This window comes from Aegilops tauschii, chromosome 4, assembly GCF_002575655.3.
Source record: "Aegilops tauschii subsp. strangulata cultivar AL8/78 chromosome 4, Aet v6.0, whole genome shotgun sequence".
Taxonomy (NCBI): Eukaryota; Viridiplantae; Streptophyta; class Magnoliopsida; order Poales; family Poaceae; genus Aegilops; species Aegilops tauschii.
Window position 1 is genome coordinate 100,795,385 of NC_053038.3, and position 16,552 is coordinate 100,811,936.

The 16,552-nt window shown below is 42.7% G+C and overlaps 1 protein-coding gene across 1 annotated transcript; it reads left to right on the top strand.

Annotated features, from left to right (window-relative positions):
* The first annotated feature begins 2,765 nt into the window (after window positions 1–2,765).
* On the top strand, window positions 2,766–4,625 carry LOC141021682 (uncharacterized). The gene is made up of 2 exons (XM_073497536.1): window positions 2,766–3,212; window positions 4,023–4,625. Exons 1-2 carry the CDS (start codon window positions 2,766–2,768, stop codon window positions 4,623–4,625), a joined length of 1,050 nt encoding a protein of 349 aa, XP_073353637.1.
* The last annotated feature ends 11,927 nt before the right edge of the window (window positions 4,626–16,552 follow it).

A 16,552-nucleotide genomic window follows, 5' to 3' on the forward strand; every position in this document is an offset into this window, starting at 1 on the left:
GGTGACTCGTCGCCGGGATGGGATGGAGGAGCCCACAGGTCAGCAGGCCGGAGCAGCCGCCGCGTGTGAAAACCGGACGGGCGCCGGTGGGTGGAAGTGCCTAGAAGACCACGCAACTGGAGCCTTTGGCTGCGGTCGGAGCTGCATCGCATGCACGGGCAAAGCCAAAGCTTGTCAGCGCCATCGAAATGGCCGATGCGTTCCATCCAGCAGCCGAAACAAAATAGTAAATGTATCTACTGCTAGCTCGTCTATGCATGATTCCGTTTTTGTTTCTCGTCCCCAGTCTGTTTTTGTGTGCCGATGCGAAGTATTGCTTCCTAATTAAGCAAAGATGATGTTCCCGTTTCCTAGCTAGGGTAAACTAGATCGTGTTCAAGTGTGGAGGTCGGCTGCTCGGCTCAAGCAATTGGCCTGTGTCGTTTTAGTTGCGTGTGGTTGCTTTCGTTTTTGCATCCTTCATTTTGCTCTCTCACGGGTGAGCTCATGCTTGCAAAGTATCTACACTTATTCCAATTTCAGGTGTTTGTATATGGTAGTAGGAGATTCTATGTTGCATTTGTTTAATGAATTTTCCATGGTAGAATTGACTCGTCTAGATTGAACAATGGAATCCTAACTTTGTTGCCTAAATGTCATCATCAAGATGCTAAAATGCTTAAGATGTAGTATGCGCCTATTTGATAAAACAATGTTAGTTTCAGTTGGATAAGGTAGTGAACAATAGAACTACTGTTATAGCTCCTAAGATTGTAGCTCCTGTACAAACAACTTTTTATTAAAGGTAGGTATATGCCAAAATCTGATGTTACTTTTGTGTGGGGCCTTGAATGAAATGCATAAAAAGAAAAATGTTGTAGTGATGTTTAAAAAAGATTTTGAAAAAGCGTATGGTAAAATCTGCTGGATTTTATATTTGACGTGATAGAATTGAAAGGTTTTCCTACCAAGTATATTAGCTGGATTAAACAGATTGTGCAGAGTGATAGTCTGGCGGTTATGGTCAATGGACAAATAGGTACTTATTTTGAAACATGGAAAGGGTTGAGGCAGGGGATCCCTTCTCACCTATCCTATCTAATATTGCTATTGATGTGCTGCAAGAATTGATTAGTAGGGCTAAGAACTAGGGATAGTGCCTAATTTAGAATATGGAGGGCTGGTTATATGTTGCAATGTGCAAACGATATGGCATTTCTGTTTGAAGCTGTTGTGGATAGTGCTTGAAATTTAAACTGTTTTTTATGCTTGTCTGAACATCTTTTTGGATTAAGTAAAGTTTACTTTTTATGAAAGGAAATGCTTTGTCGAAGCTCCAGTGGTCCCTCGTCAAATTTGAGGTTATGGGTGGCGTTGTGACGATCGTTGGGGTCTCTGGGTGTACGTAGGATACACAGGGGGTTGGCTGGGTAGCTTGAATTTAAGGGAAATCAATGACAGCAATGGCGGACGTGGTGGTGGAGTACGAGCCCGGGAGCTCATGTGGATTTGCAAGGAGGTTGCTAGGATGGTGAGGGAGAGGTGTGTGGCATTTGTGAGGTGCGGGGGTGGCTTAAACAGATGGCCAGCATTGGCAGATCGACTTGGTCACCACGCTTCTCTGGCCCGGGTTCGGGGGCTCGCTAGCGGTGTCTTGGAATTTTGCGGGCGTTGGGGGCGGATTAGACTAGCCACAATGGGTAGTAACATACAGTAGTAACATTGTCCATGTTACTACTCTATGTTACTACCTCTATAGTGCGCAGTAACATATGTGTGGTAACATGCAACTCTTCATTTATTAGGCTATAGACTCATCTTGCCTTGATATGTGTGATGTTACTCATACTAAGACTAGTCACAAAGGGCAGTAATTTAGACTAGTAACATGCATATGTTACTAGTCTATGTTACTACCTCCATAGTAGGTAGTAACATATGTGTTGTGTCATGCATCACTTCATTTATTGCGTTGTAGTCATAAATCTCCTCGACCTAAAAGAAGAAGCCCGACCACTCTCTAGAGCTGAACACAGGTTAAGACTTGTTGTCTCAAATGCCCTGCACTTAGCTATTTCTGAAAAAATGGCCTTCTGGAAACAACGGGGGAAACTGCGCGCTGCTATTCACGGTGAGGAGAATACTCAGTATTTGCACGCTGCCGCCTCCCAGAGACTTCGAAAGAACACTATAACTTCCCTCCTACAAAATGGGACGGAGTTCCACTCCCACGACCAAAAAGCAGTCATTCTACAGCACCACTTCACATCCATCATCGGCTGCGCACCGCCTACATCCTGGCCATTCCAGCCACAACAATTCTACCCCCAACCGCTACCCCAACTCCTCAATCTAGAATCTACCTTTACTCATGATGAAATAAAAGAAGCTTTCATGCAAATGAATCCCCTAGCTAGCCCCGGACTGGATGGTTTTGGCCCCCTCTTCTACCGAAAATACTGGAATCTCGTAAAAAAAACCACATCTTCTCATTCATGACAGATTTCCAAAACCTCTCTGCACAAACTGAATGCTTAAACCGCGCCCACCTATTTCTGCTGCCAAAAAAAGAAGAAGCAAATACACCAGGCTCCTACCGCCCGATCTCTCTCCAAAATTGTCCCGTCAAAGCCGCCGCCAAGATCCGCACAAACAGATTAAAACCGCTGATCCCACTGCTTGTTCACGGAAACCAGACTGGTTTTATCTCAGGCCGTTGCATCGCGGAAAACTTTATCTATGCTACGGACCTTATCGGCTCCTGCCATAATCAAAAAGCCCCAACCATGGTCATAAAACTAGACTTCAGCAAAGCCTTCGACACTCTCTCCTGGGAATCTCTCCACGCTATCCTCCACTGCCGCGGCTTCCCGCCAAAATTCACGGCCTGGATCCAGGATATCCTCTCAACAGGAAAAACGGCCGTCATGCTCAACGGGATCCCAGGAAACTGGATAAACTGCAAGAACGGACTCAGACAAGGAGACCCCATATCACCCTACCTTTCCATCATCGTTGCTGACCTCCTTCAACAAATGATCACACAACACTGCGACGCTCGACACCTCACACACCCCCTGTTCACACACCTGCCACCAACCGTTCTACAATATGCCGATGACACCCTCATAATCGCCAAGGCATCCAATGACGCCGCCATGCAGCTAAAGCACATTCTCCAAAATTTTGCCATGGCTACAGGCCTCACGATAAACTACACAAAAACCACTCTCGTACCTATGCATGTCTGCCCTTCTGTGGCGGACTCCATTGCTACCACCTTGCAATGCACAACCTCAACCTTTCCACAAATCTACCTAGGCCTACCCCTTGCACCGACCCGTCTACCCCCAAACGCCTTTCTACCCATTATCGAACGATGCCGAAAATTCTTATCAGGTTGGCGAGCAAAAATCCTATCCAAGGGCGACCGGCTCATCCTTCTGTCAGCTGTCCTTGACTCCATCTTAGTCTATTTTATGTCGGTCTTTCTCATCCCAAAAAGCGTGCTGAAAACCCTAGACTCTATACGTCGCGCTTTTTTTTGGGCCGCAGAGGAAACTTGCACCGGTGCTCAATGCTTAGTTGCCTGGAAAAATTTTTGTAAGCCTAAAAAGCTAGGTGGTCTAGGGCTAAAAAATCTTCATGTTCAGAATAACTGTCTATTAATGAAATTTGCCGTAAAAGCTCTGCTACCGGACCAAACTCCGTGGCAAGATTGGATCGACCTTCAACACCCAAATGCTCTCATCGCTCCACAAAATAGCCACTCCTTCCTCTGCCAAACCATAAACCACCAACTACCAGCTCTACACACCATCTCCTTCGTCATCACAAAGTCTGGAACAAACACCTATTTTTGGCTAGATATTTGGTTACATCGACAATCACTCGCTACTCTCTTCCCCTGCCTCTACTCACATACCACCACCCCCCTCGCTCGTGTGGCTGCTATTATGAACCACGGTCTAGAATCAATCCTAAGGAACCGCCTAACATCTAATGCCGCTTCCGAGTTGTGCTCTTTGTTGTCTCTCCTGCAGGACTTCCAGGTGTCGCCGGGACCGGACGAGCGCTACCTAAACGGTGGCCTCACTTTCTCTACACGGGCCGCCTATCAGCTGGTCATGGCCGACACTGATGACGACCCTCATGCCATTGCAATTTGGTCTTCATGCGTTCCAAACCGTGTGAAAATCTTTGCATGGCTTCTGTTTCGTGGAAGACTCAACTCCAAAAGCAACCTTATCCACAAGCACATCGTGCCAGACGCGCTATGTCCCCGTTGTGGGTTCGACGGGGAGACCGCCTCGCATATCTTCCTAGACTGCCCCCTCGCTCAGAGAATATGGCAGCGAATCGGTCTATCACCACCCAACTCCATCGACAACCTTTGGGACTGCCGCCTCCCCAACCAGCTTGACGCGCTAATTTGGCACTCCATCCTCCGCATCATCCTATGGAAAATGTGGGACTCCAGAAACGCCATGACTTTCAAGCAACAGAACCACCACAGCATCTTCACCCTCAAGCAAATCATTGATGACCTTATGCTCTGGACGCACCGGATGAAGAAGCCGGCACATAAGCAGGCCGCCTCCTCATGGCGTTCCTATTTCTTATCACGCTTACACGTGCTTATGTAATTCACCTTTGTAATCGGACAGACGTTGGGTTACAAAAATGAGAAATATATTCAGGTGGGGGAGCTCCCCCCCCCCCCCCCCCCGCGGTGATTTTTTCAAAAAAAAAAACGTTGTAGACTCATCTTTTCTTGATATGTGTGATGTTACAGTAACTAGCTATGTTACCACATGCCTCTCTTTCTTCATTAATTACATGCCACATCATCTATTTTTCCTAGATAAATGTGATGTTATCACCTATGTTACTCCCACTGTGGGTAGTCTAATAGTAACTAGTTATGTTACCACATGCCTCTCTTTCTTCATTTATTGCTTGCCACATCATCTATTTTATCTAGATATGTGTGATGTTACTACCTATGTTACTCCCACTGTGAGTAGTCTTAGGGGGCTGGGAAGTTCACGGACGCGCGTGGGAGCTCGGGAAGTGGGGCAGCTTGGCAGCAAGCGGTGAGGTTACAGACGTGCTGGCCACGGCACCGCCGTGCCATGGGGAGCACGCGGGCGGTCGTGAGAGGCTCAGGGGATGGCATGCTGGGACACGAGAGGGCCGCCAGGAGACGAGGATAGTGGCAGTGTGGCACTGGGTCACGCAGAGCAAAGTTTTTGGCATGACACTGTTGCGGTCATGATGTGTGTGCATGCTTTGGGACATTTTAGACTCCTCTAACATTGTCAAGTGGCGTTGTCAAGGTATCTTGCATCTCTAGGTGTAATTTACTGGGTTTTTAGTGGATTAGATCAAACTGGATCATCCAAAATCTCTTATGTCAACAAGGTGTTTGCACTGAGCCCCTGGTCACTGGCTTGGGTTATGAAGTTGAGTTTTGGTGTGGTGTAGATTGATAGGATGGTGAGTAGGTTTGTACGTGGTGCTTCATGTACAGACAAGATTTCTGGCCAAAAGCTTGGAGAATTTGTTGTGGTCAAAAGGAGTGATGTATTTGGCTGAATTTTGGGTGGTAGTGGTGCCTTGTCATGGTTAATCTTCATGACAAATTTTAGCTTAAATGGTATGTGCATAAAGCACTTCCTTCACAAGGTGGGTTTCTAGAATTTGTGTAGTGAGTTGTAGGAGTCGTGTGAGGCTCAAAATTGGTGGATAGGCATCATGTGGCTAGGTTAGGCTCTGTGAAAAAATTCAGCTTCATAGGATAAGAACACAATGCACTTGCTCACAAGTCATCAGATTTGGCAGAAATTTAGGATGGATGCTCTGGTCAAAATTTGAACTATAGGCCTTGGTCTTAGGATGGAAATCGTGAAGATATCTGTAGTAGAAGCTTTACCAATTATTTGGGAACTTTCCAAGCAACAAAAATAGGGGTTGTTGTGGAAACCGGCAAAAATGGTGCATAGGCCTTACAGGAGAAAACCCAATTTTTCTTTCTTTTGGCCAATTTTTTTACTAGAGCCCATAATAGATGCACTACTAGGGAAAATTTTATACACAGAACTTTAGCAGTAACGCTTGTTAAAAAAGCACGCTAGTGCTAACTAGCAGTAGCGCGCTGACGAAAACCGTGCTACAGATACATATGTAGCAGTAGTGCGCCTAACAATAAAAGCGCTATTACTAAAACTCCCACTGCTAAGCCGATAGGCTACACATAGTAGTAGCGATCTTATAGAAACAGCGCTACCGCTACTTGTTTTGTAGCAGCGCGTTTACGAAGAAAGGCGCTACTGCTAACGAAAATTAAATTAAATGGAAAGCAAATAAAAAAGAGAAAGGAATCGCAGTAGCGCATGTCCAGAAACGCGCAATAGCTAACATAGCAGTAGCGCACTTTCTGGAACGCGCTACTGCTACATTTGACTTAACCGCGCGGTCCGTTCTTCCCCACGGCCACTTCCCTCAAATCCCAACTCCTCCGCTATCGCCGCCCTGCATCGCCGTTGGCCGCCGCGCGCTCTCCCGTCGCTCTCCGCACACCCTCGACGCCGCCCCTGACCCCGACCTCGACGCAGCCCTCCGCCGCGCGCCCGAGCCCCGACCCCGACCTCGCCGCAGGCACCCGAGGTGAGCACGCCTCCTCCTCCCCCTCCCCTACCTCTGCCTAGCTAAATTTCCTAGGGTTCTTCAAATTTTAGATTGCATCAAATTAGTTAGGGTTCATCAAATTAGATGGTAATTAGGGCAGTAGTTCCTAGGTACTAATTAGTTAGAAGGAACTAGGGCAGTAGTGTTTAATAGAATTAGTAAGAAATTTAATAGAACTAGTTGAACTAGTTTTTTTAGTAAGAACTAGTTGAATTAATAGAACAAGTGTATTTTTAGTAAGAAAATTAATATAACTAGTTGAACTAGTTTATTTTTAGTAAGAACTAGTTTATTTCTATTTATAGTAAGTTTATTTTTAGTAAGAACTAGTTGAATTAATAGAACTAGTTGAACATGTCACATTTGTTGTTTTTAGTTAAAGCAATTATTCCCGCATCGACGTCCACGATGCCTATCCCGCATCCTCGTCGTCGACTCGGCGGAGGACACCTGCTTGACCAGATGGGCCATGTCCGGGACTGGGCTCCGCCGGGCTGGTACTGGGAGGCGCTACCTACCGGGGGACGCAGCTTGGTGAGGAGCCAGCCCGTCGTTGACCCGAACCTTCTTTGGTGGCGGTCGCGTGGGCCAGTGACGGTGCAGAGGTTTGAGGACCCCGCGAAGGTGGTACGTCACCGTGTCAGCGAGGAGGACGCGCACGTCCGTCGCTACTTGTTTGCGTTGGAGCACAGGTTCTCCAATACCTGGCAGGTTCTCTAGGGATCTCACTGGAGCTATGATCCTGTGATGGTTCCTTCTCTTTGGGTGTCCACCGCCCGCGCCGATACCCATTGTGCACTAGGGTTTTAGTTGTATTAGTGATGTTATCTGTATTATACTATTCGAAATGTATTAGTGATAATATTCGACGATGTATGGACGCAAGAGATGATTTACTTTTGCTTATTGAATGCATGCTAATTTGAATACTTATTTATTTTATGATTTGGTTTTGCTTATTGAATGCTCAAATTGGAGAAGTACTCCTATTTTGAATGCTTAAATTGGACCCCACTATGCAAGGCGTATGCGTTAGATTAGTTGATAGCTTATAGGGTTTTTGTTTTTGCAGAAATCTAGGAGCCCCTCCATCATCCCCGCCGTCGTCCCCGTCACCGACCCCCTCCGACCTCGAGGTGAGACCAGCCAAATCTCCATGTCAATATGAGTCCTATAAGATATTTTGAAATGTTTTTGCTCATATTTTCAACCATTGAAATGCAATGACCATCAAGTTTGAATGCTCCTATGATGTAGATAAAAACATGTATATCTTGTGTTGCTCAAATAGGATATGTGCTTGCACAAGTGGCCGGTCATGTTTGCAGGTTACACCTCTGAGTGCCCTATGTTTTGCCGGAGTGTTGATTAATTTCCATTCCAGCAAATTTCACGCGCTCGATATGTCCTTTTTTAGCAAAGGTCATGCCGGATTTTTCCGTGAATTTTGGATGACTTGTGCTAGAATATGTAGGAAATATTGAGTGGCCTGGATTTCCTAGAAAGATAATTAAACGATATTTCGGGTTGACTTTAAGCCTGTCGAGGCTCCACCATATATGAGAGGACGAAGAATCCCGACTGTTGTCGTGGGGGTCGTTTCTCCTACTTCTCCTTGTGCTAGACCATTGTTATGCACTAGGGGAAGGAGGAGTAACGACCATCACCGACGGTCGCAAACGTCAGAGAGAAATCGGTGAGGGAGAGTCTCCACCATGTATGAGAGGACGAAGAATCCCGACTGTTGTCGTGGGGGTCGCTTCTCCTTCGTTCCCGTGTGCTAGACATGTTGGTGTAATGCACCCGGGGACGAAAGGAGGAGCGACCATCACCAACGGTCGAATGTATACTCCACGTGAGCTGAGAGTTTTCAAGAAAAGACTCGGCAGACTATTAGTCAACCCGTGATGAATAATAATGATCTAATTTAGTTTTTGTAGTACATATATTTAATTTTACAAGTTTAATCTTTGAATTATGAACATAGGAAATGTCGTACTCGGACGATGAAAGTCTCCCGGGGGAGTGCGACAGGCTTACCTGGACGAAGATCAGCGCTTCAGCATTAAGCTCCAGGCGACCTTCGATGTTGAAATGGTACACAACGACGACAAGTCTTTTTTTTGTAATTAAGCACGACTTCAACTATTTCAACGTGTAATTTTCATCTTTTACAATTCAACTAGCTTGTCCCATGCCATGCAAGACGCTATGTCTTGGAGAGGATGGGTTTTGAAGACCATGAAAGTTTCGAAATAAAGATAATTCACCTAAAGACCCATCATGGTATGGATTTTGAAGTAAATATGTACAATTCTCAGAGCGCAACCCATTTTGGTTGCACAAATTGGGAAGCACTTTGCAAGATGTATGGTTTTTATGAGGATATGATTGTCACCATGGATCTTGATGATCCTGACATCGAGCAAGACAATATGGACATTTGGGTCCTTGTTGATACGCTTCCAATTCTACTGCTATGTGAGTTTCTCAAACATAGTTATTAACTAATTTAATTTGTTTATTTCAAAATAGTTGACAGCTTATTTCCATTGACAGCTTATTTTCATTCTTCAAACAATGTGCGGAAGATGGTAGACAGAACCTACTACACCGATGGCTCCGAATTAACTTACCAGGAGAAAAATCATCTGATCGCATTTTGTACTGAACTTGAGAATTACAATATCTATTATAAAACTCCTCCACATTATTGTCAATATGTGCCACTAGTGCACGTGTTGAACCACTGTAACATCCATGGAGATGCCATGGTAAGATTTTTTACTATTACAATATCCGTGCATCTTTTGCATACTTCTAAAACAGAACTACATTGCTAAATACGAAGTTATTACTATGTTTTTCAACAGAAAATCCCGAAGGATTGTGTGCCTCATCTGGTGTATCAGAATGGTTGCCTTGATGTTTTGAACATACAGCCAGGTCATCCTACGAATCTCACCTGTCCATATCGGATTTCTAAAACCGATGAACACATGGTAATCAAAGAATGGAAAAAATGTATGGACAGTCGTAAGGAGGTTCTTGGAAGCAACATTGTGCGAAAGGCAAGAATTGGAGACAGGATAATCGCCATTCTCCATAATGGTGAGTCAGGGGCTATCTTGTTTTATGCTATTTTACCTAAAAGAATATAGTAGGTCCTAAGAGAATGTAGTAGGTCCTATGAGGTACAATGTTTATTATGTGGTACAATCTGTTAGAGTTGATGAGGAGTAGTTGTGATTATGACTAGTGACCAACTTGCTATGTGATGTCTCATTGATGAAAACGATGATCATGAGGAGGTGTTATATGACTGATGTATTATGATGATAAGTTGTTAATGATATGATGATGATGATGATGATGATGATGAAGATATTTATTATATCATTGGGTGAAAGAACCGCGGATTAGTTTCAAGTGGATGTCCATCCACTTGAAACTAGTCCACGGTTCTTTCACCCAGTGATGTAATAACTCAGTATGATGTAAAAACAATCTCTAAATTGCTGCTGTATGAAAACTTGTATAAAGGTGTATGAATACAACATGAAATAAAAAAGAAATAAAATATGGAATAGTAGTAGTAGCGCGGGCTGGTAGAAGCGCTACTAGTAAGTACCAGTAGCGCTGCTACGGGAAAGCGCTACTACTAAGTCGATATAGCAGTAGCGTGGGTTAACCCACGCTACTGCTAACCTTTAGCTGTAGCGACGTACCAGTAGCGCTCCTGCCCGCGCTACTGATAGGCCTAAAACCCGCGCTGCTGGTAGGCTTTTCCCTAGTAGTGATGCCAAGATCATCTTCACTAGTTTTTCGGGTTGAGGGTCAAAGGAAATTGGGGTTCCTTTGTAATGGTGGTCTCTAGGGTTTAATTCCAACTATATGATATTTAGGTTTTAAAATGTAAGATACTAAGGCAAAACATTCCTAGGGTCAAGAAACTTGGGTGGGCTATTTAGGATTTAGGCACAAGGCAAGTCAACCATCATCACATACACACCAAGTTCAAATAAAATCCAAGAACACCAGAAGAAAAAGACAGAAACCAGAACCTGTTAAATGATTTTTCCACGAGTGAAAATCTAGGGTATTACAGCAAGCCACTTGGGTTTCCCTCCAGGTTCATCTACTTCCTCTTCCCAGACCAAAATTTCAAATTCATCATCCTCTAGATGCAACCTCTCCGGCAGGGAGGTTGGATCCTCCAATTTCTATCCACGTGAACCACCAGCCTCAGAAGAATTTGCCATGCCTCTCGATTCTCCCGTCATGCCTCCAAACACAAGGCAGCTAACCATGTTAACCCCTAGAACAGTCCGAGGAACAGCAGATATAGAGGGCACCGTCGTTGCAGCAAGGAGATGTCGCCCTTGGGGGAAACTCACGACGGTGCCGCTGGAGGTGTATGGAACCTTAGGGGAGAACTCGCCGGATTGCTTCTGTCTCATCGTGGTCGTACTCTTGAACAAGTCACTTTTGTCCACCATCCAGTCATTTTTTTATATAGATGGCAATCATCCCAAAAGTAATGTATCAAATCAAAGAAGATTTTTTTTCTTTTTTCGGTATGTAAAGTGAGGAGGTGGTATGTATTTAGTAATAATTTAATTTGCATAATAAAAAAAACCAAGGGTTCTAATGAGAGAAACATTAACATCAACAAGTTGTTTATCCGGAAACTATCATTCACTTGTATAGGATCAATAGGGATGTTTTCTGATGTCTACTATGCAACTTTATTCTTGTAGACTTTGTTGGGTCTCCTGATGTCTACTATGCAACTTTATTCTTGTAGACACGTGTTGGGCCTCCAAGCGCAGAGTTTTGTAGGACAGTAGCAATTTTCCCTCAAGTGGATGACCTAAGGTTTATCAATCCGTAGGAGGCGTAGGATGACAATAGTCTCTCTCAAACAACCCTGCAACCAAATAATAAAAAGTCTCTTGTGTCCCCAACACACCAAATACAATGGTAATTTGTATAGGTGCACTAGTTCGGCGAAGAGATGGTGATACAAGTTAATATGGATAGTAGATATTGATTTTTGTAATAAGATTAATAAAAACAGCAAGGTAGCAATTGATAAAGCGGAGCACAAAAGGTATTGCAATGCTTGAAAATGAGGCCTAGGGTCCGTACTTTTGCTAGTGCAATCTCTCAACAATGCTAATATAATTGGATCGTATAACCATCCCTCAACGTGCAACGAAGAATCACTCAAAAGTTCCTATCTAGCTTAGAACATAAGAAGAAATCGTTTGTAGGGTACGAAACCACCTCGAAGCTATTCTTTCCGATCGATCTATCCAAGAGTTCGTACGAAAATAACACCAAATAATTTCAGATTCATAATACTCAATCCAACACAAAGAACCTCAAAGACTGCCCCAAGATTTCTATCGGAGAAACAAAGACAAGAACGTGCATCAACCCCTATGCATAGATTACCCCAATGAAACCTCGGGAATCCGTGAGTTGAGTGCCAAAACATATATTAAGTGAATCAAAATAATACCCCATTGTCACCACGGGTATTCATATGCAAGACATATATCAAGTGTTATCAAATCCATAAAAGTATTCAATCTGATAAAACGAAATCTCAAAGGGAAAACTCAATTCATCACAACAAGATAGAGAGGGGAAAACACCATATGATCCAACTATATTAACAAAGCCCCCGATACATCAAGATCATGCCATCAAGAACACGAGAGAGAGAGAGAGATTAAACACATAGCTACTGGTACAAACCCTCAGCCCCGAGGGTGGACTACTCCATCCTCATCGTGGTGGCCGCCGGGATGATGGAGATGGCCACCAATGATGATTTCCCCCTCCGACGGAGTGCCGGAACGGGGTCTATATTGGTTTCTCATGGCTACAGAGCCTTGCGGTGGCGAAACTTCTGATCTAGGGTTACCCCGAGGGTTTTTGGAATATTTTACTGTTTATAGGGCGAAGAGGGGGTACGGGAGGCCACCGAGGTGCGCACAACCCAACTGGGCGCGCGTGGGCCCCCAGGCGCGCCTTGGTGGGTTGTGCCCCCTCGGGGCACCCCCCAAGTTCTTCTCTGGCCTACTGGATGTCTTCTGGTCCATAAAAAATCCACAAAAAGTTTCACAGTGTTTGGACTCCGTTTGATATTGGTTTCCTGCGATGTGAAAAATAAGCAAAAAACAGCAACTGGCGCTGGGACTGGGTCAATAGGTTAGTCCCAAAAAATAATATAAAGTTGCTATAAAATGATTGTAAAACATCCAAGAATGATAATATAACAACATGAATACTTCATAAATTATAGATATGTTGGAGACGTATCATCTCCAAGCGCAGAGTTCTGTAGGACAATTTTTCCCTCAAGTGGATGACCTAAGATGTATCAATCCGTGGAAGGTGTAGGATGAATATGGTTCTATCTCAAACAATCCTCCAATCAAATACTAATAATCTCTTGTGTCCCTAGTAGACCCAAATACAATTGTCAGTTATATAGGTGCACTAGTTTGGCGATGAGGTGATGATAGATGTGTAGTATGGATGGTAGAAATAGCTTTTTAAAATCTGAATAAATAAAAACAGCAAGGTAGCAAGTAACAAAAGTGTGTGAAAACGGTGTCTCAAAAATTACAAACAAGGCCTAGGGTTCATACTTTCGCTAGTGCAATCTCTCAACATCATTAACATAATTGAACCACATGATAATTCCTCAAAGTGCAGCAAAGAATCACTCCAAAGTTTTTATTTCTATTGATAAAGTAGGATGAAATCACGTAGGTAGCAAACCACCTCAATGTTGTGTTTGCAATCAATCTATTGAACCACCCCCAAAGTGTCACGAATAGTCCTAGAGATCATACTACGACAACACCATATGATACGTACAATTAACCTTTATGTCATCTAGAACACCCCAATGTTACCACGGGTATCCGCAAGTTAAGATATGCATCTAGTGATCTCAAATCCAAAGTATTCGATCCAACGTAAAGAAATTTCAAAGAGTAAGACTCAATTCATCATAAAAGAGATAGAGAGGGAAGAACATCATAAGATCCAATTATATTGATAAAGCTCATAATACATCAAGATCTTAGCAAATCAAGAACGAGAGAGAGAGAGGGAGAGAGAGAGAGATCAAACACATAGCCACTAGTACAAACCCTCAGCCCGGGGATGAACTACTCATGCATCACCATCGAGGCAACAAGGATGATGAAGAGGCCTCCCATGATGGCTTCCCCCTCCGACAGAGTGCCGAAAAAGGGCTCCAGATGAGATCACTTCAGAATAGAGGTTTGCGGCAGTGGAACAAAAATTCTAGGTTTCTTTCTATGGGTTTTTCTATTTATAGGATTTTTTAGTGTTGGAATCATGCCAAACGAAGTTAAGAGGGACACACAAGCCAGGGTGGCCCACCCTACCCCCCAGGGCACGCCCCTGACTTATGGCCACCTCATGGGTCTTTTGCTCCTCCCCCGAAGCTTCAGGGGTCTCTTATGTTCATAAAAAATCATCAAAAAGTTTCGCCGTGTTTGGACCTTTGTAGGTATCAATTTTATGTAAAACCAAAAACAAGCAGAAAACAGCAACTGGCACTAGCCACTAGATTATGTTATTCCATATCAATAATATAAAGGTGCACCAAAACCATATATATAATTGTTATAAATATAACATGAATACTTCATAAATTGTAGATACATTGGAGAAGTATCAGCAACCCCAAGCTTAATTCCTGCTCGTCCACGAGTAGGTGAATGATAAAAGAAATAATTTATGAAATATGAATGCTAGAATAGAACATACCTTTGATCACATAGGCAATTATAATTCTAATAACAAGTAGCATCATTTTAATAAGTTCGACATATCATAAAGTGATAATGAAGTATCTCACGATCTTTCATGATTATATTGCAAACATAAAGCAATCAATGAATTAAGGATGAGGACTAGGTACTCCAATTTGAAGATAACCATCATACTTATACAATGCTCAACAAATTTCTATTAGGAGAATGCATGCAAAGCTAAGAGCAATCCCCATGCTCAATACGTGGTGCCAAAAGAGATAGAAAGATGGAACTGACTCAACATGAAAAGTAAATAAATAGGCCCTTCACAGAGGGAAGCAGGGATTAACATATGTGAGAGGTCATTTGGTTGAAAACAGAGATAAATATATTTTGAGAGGTGTACTTTTCCTGTCAATGGTTTAACAACACAAATTTCCAATATCTACCATGCTAAACACATTTAATGGCGGTTCCCATGCTCTTACAGTCCTCCCCACCATACTAACACAAACCATGGCTAGATGAATCCACGGGTGCCTGCTAAGTTTCAAATTTTTCGGGGGAGTTTCCTTTTCAACATTTTTTTCATTTTGGACTGGGCATGGCTATTACCAGACTTCCTCATAAATTTGACAAGTGAATAAACTCTTGTCGTGAGTAAAACAGATTTAGCATGGAAGATATTGACTACCCACACCGCTTCATGAGCTGTACGAACACACAAAACAGAAGTTTATTAGAAGGTTTAGAGGTGGCACGTGCAAATTTAATTGGAATGGCAGTGAAATACCATCTATAGGTAGGTATGGTGGACACTTCATGGCGTAAACTTGTTTTAAGGATTGGATGCACAAGTAGTATTTCCGCTTAGTACAGGAAAATGCTAGCAAAAGACTAGAGGCAACCATTTTACTAAGCACAAAAACCACAATCATGCATTCTCTAATAGTAACATTATTAAGAAAATATAATCATGGTGATAACCTACAAATCTTAATACCACCAAGGATGAATTTGGAATTTATCAAACATGTGTAAACATGTGCCAAGTCAATCATCCGTCCTGCCTTGGAAGATAATTATCACCACACATGATAGGCTCAAGTTAATAAAACTAATGCTCATTGTCATTAATATAACTCTCTTACTTGATTAAAGATATGTACTATCATAGTCTCACTTCTACTTTAATGGATTAAACGGAGGATGCATGTTTACTTCTCAATATACATATGATAAATGAAGCACGTGACATTCAATTCATTCATAAATTTCTTACTCTAAAGATATAAATGAAGCACATGACTAAGCAACAAACTACTCTAAAAGATATAAGTGAAGAACAAAGAGCAGTTAAGTAAATAGGTAGCTATGTAAAGACTCTCTCAATTCAAAAATTTCACATCTTAGGATTATATCAAATAGCAAACAAAATGAAAGACCAACACCACTCTCATGCAGAGGTAGAAATAGATTATTATGATCATTTAAAAAAGATTTTCTCTAGCGATAATAAAACGAGAGGTGGCTCACCAGCAAATAGTTGTGTGAAGCACACCATCTCCATTCGGGGGGGGGGGCAAAAAACTCAAGAAAAAAAAGACATGATAGGCATGTTTGGAATGTTAGGGGGATTGGGTAAGATATTAAGAAAAGATTTGTTAGAGAAACTATTATAGAAAAGAAACTGGATTTTATCCAGCTTCAATAAACAATTAAATCTGATTTCCCTCAAAATTAATTACATAATTTGTCTGCTAGTAGAAATTTTCTTTGGGAGTGGATTGCACCCAATGATAAAGCTGGTAGTATTTTAGTTGGCATTAACAATGATTCTTTTGACATTGTTCATGTTGAAAAACTGGGTTTATTTTGTTAGACTTCTCTTATCTGATAAAATTTCTAAATTTCACTGGAATTTAGTAATAATATATGGTGATGCCCAGAATGACGGGAAGGCTTATTTTCTGGCCGAGCTTTCTAGCATTTACCAGGATAATCCCCTGCCATGTGTGATTGGCAGGGATTTCAATATTATTAGATGTAATGACGATAAAAATAAACCTAGGGAT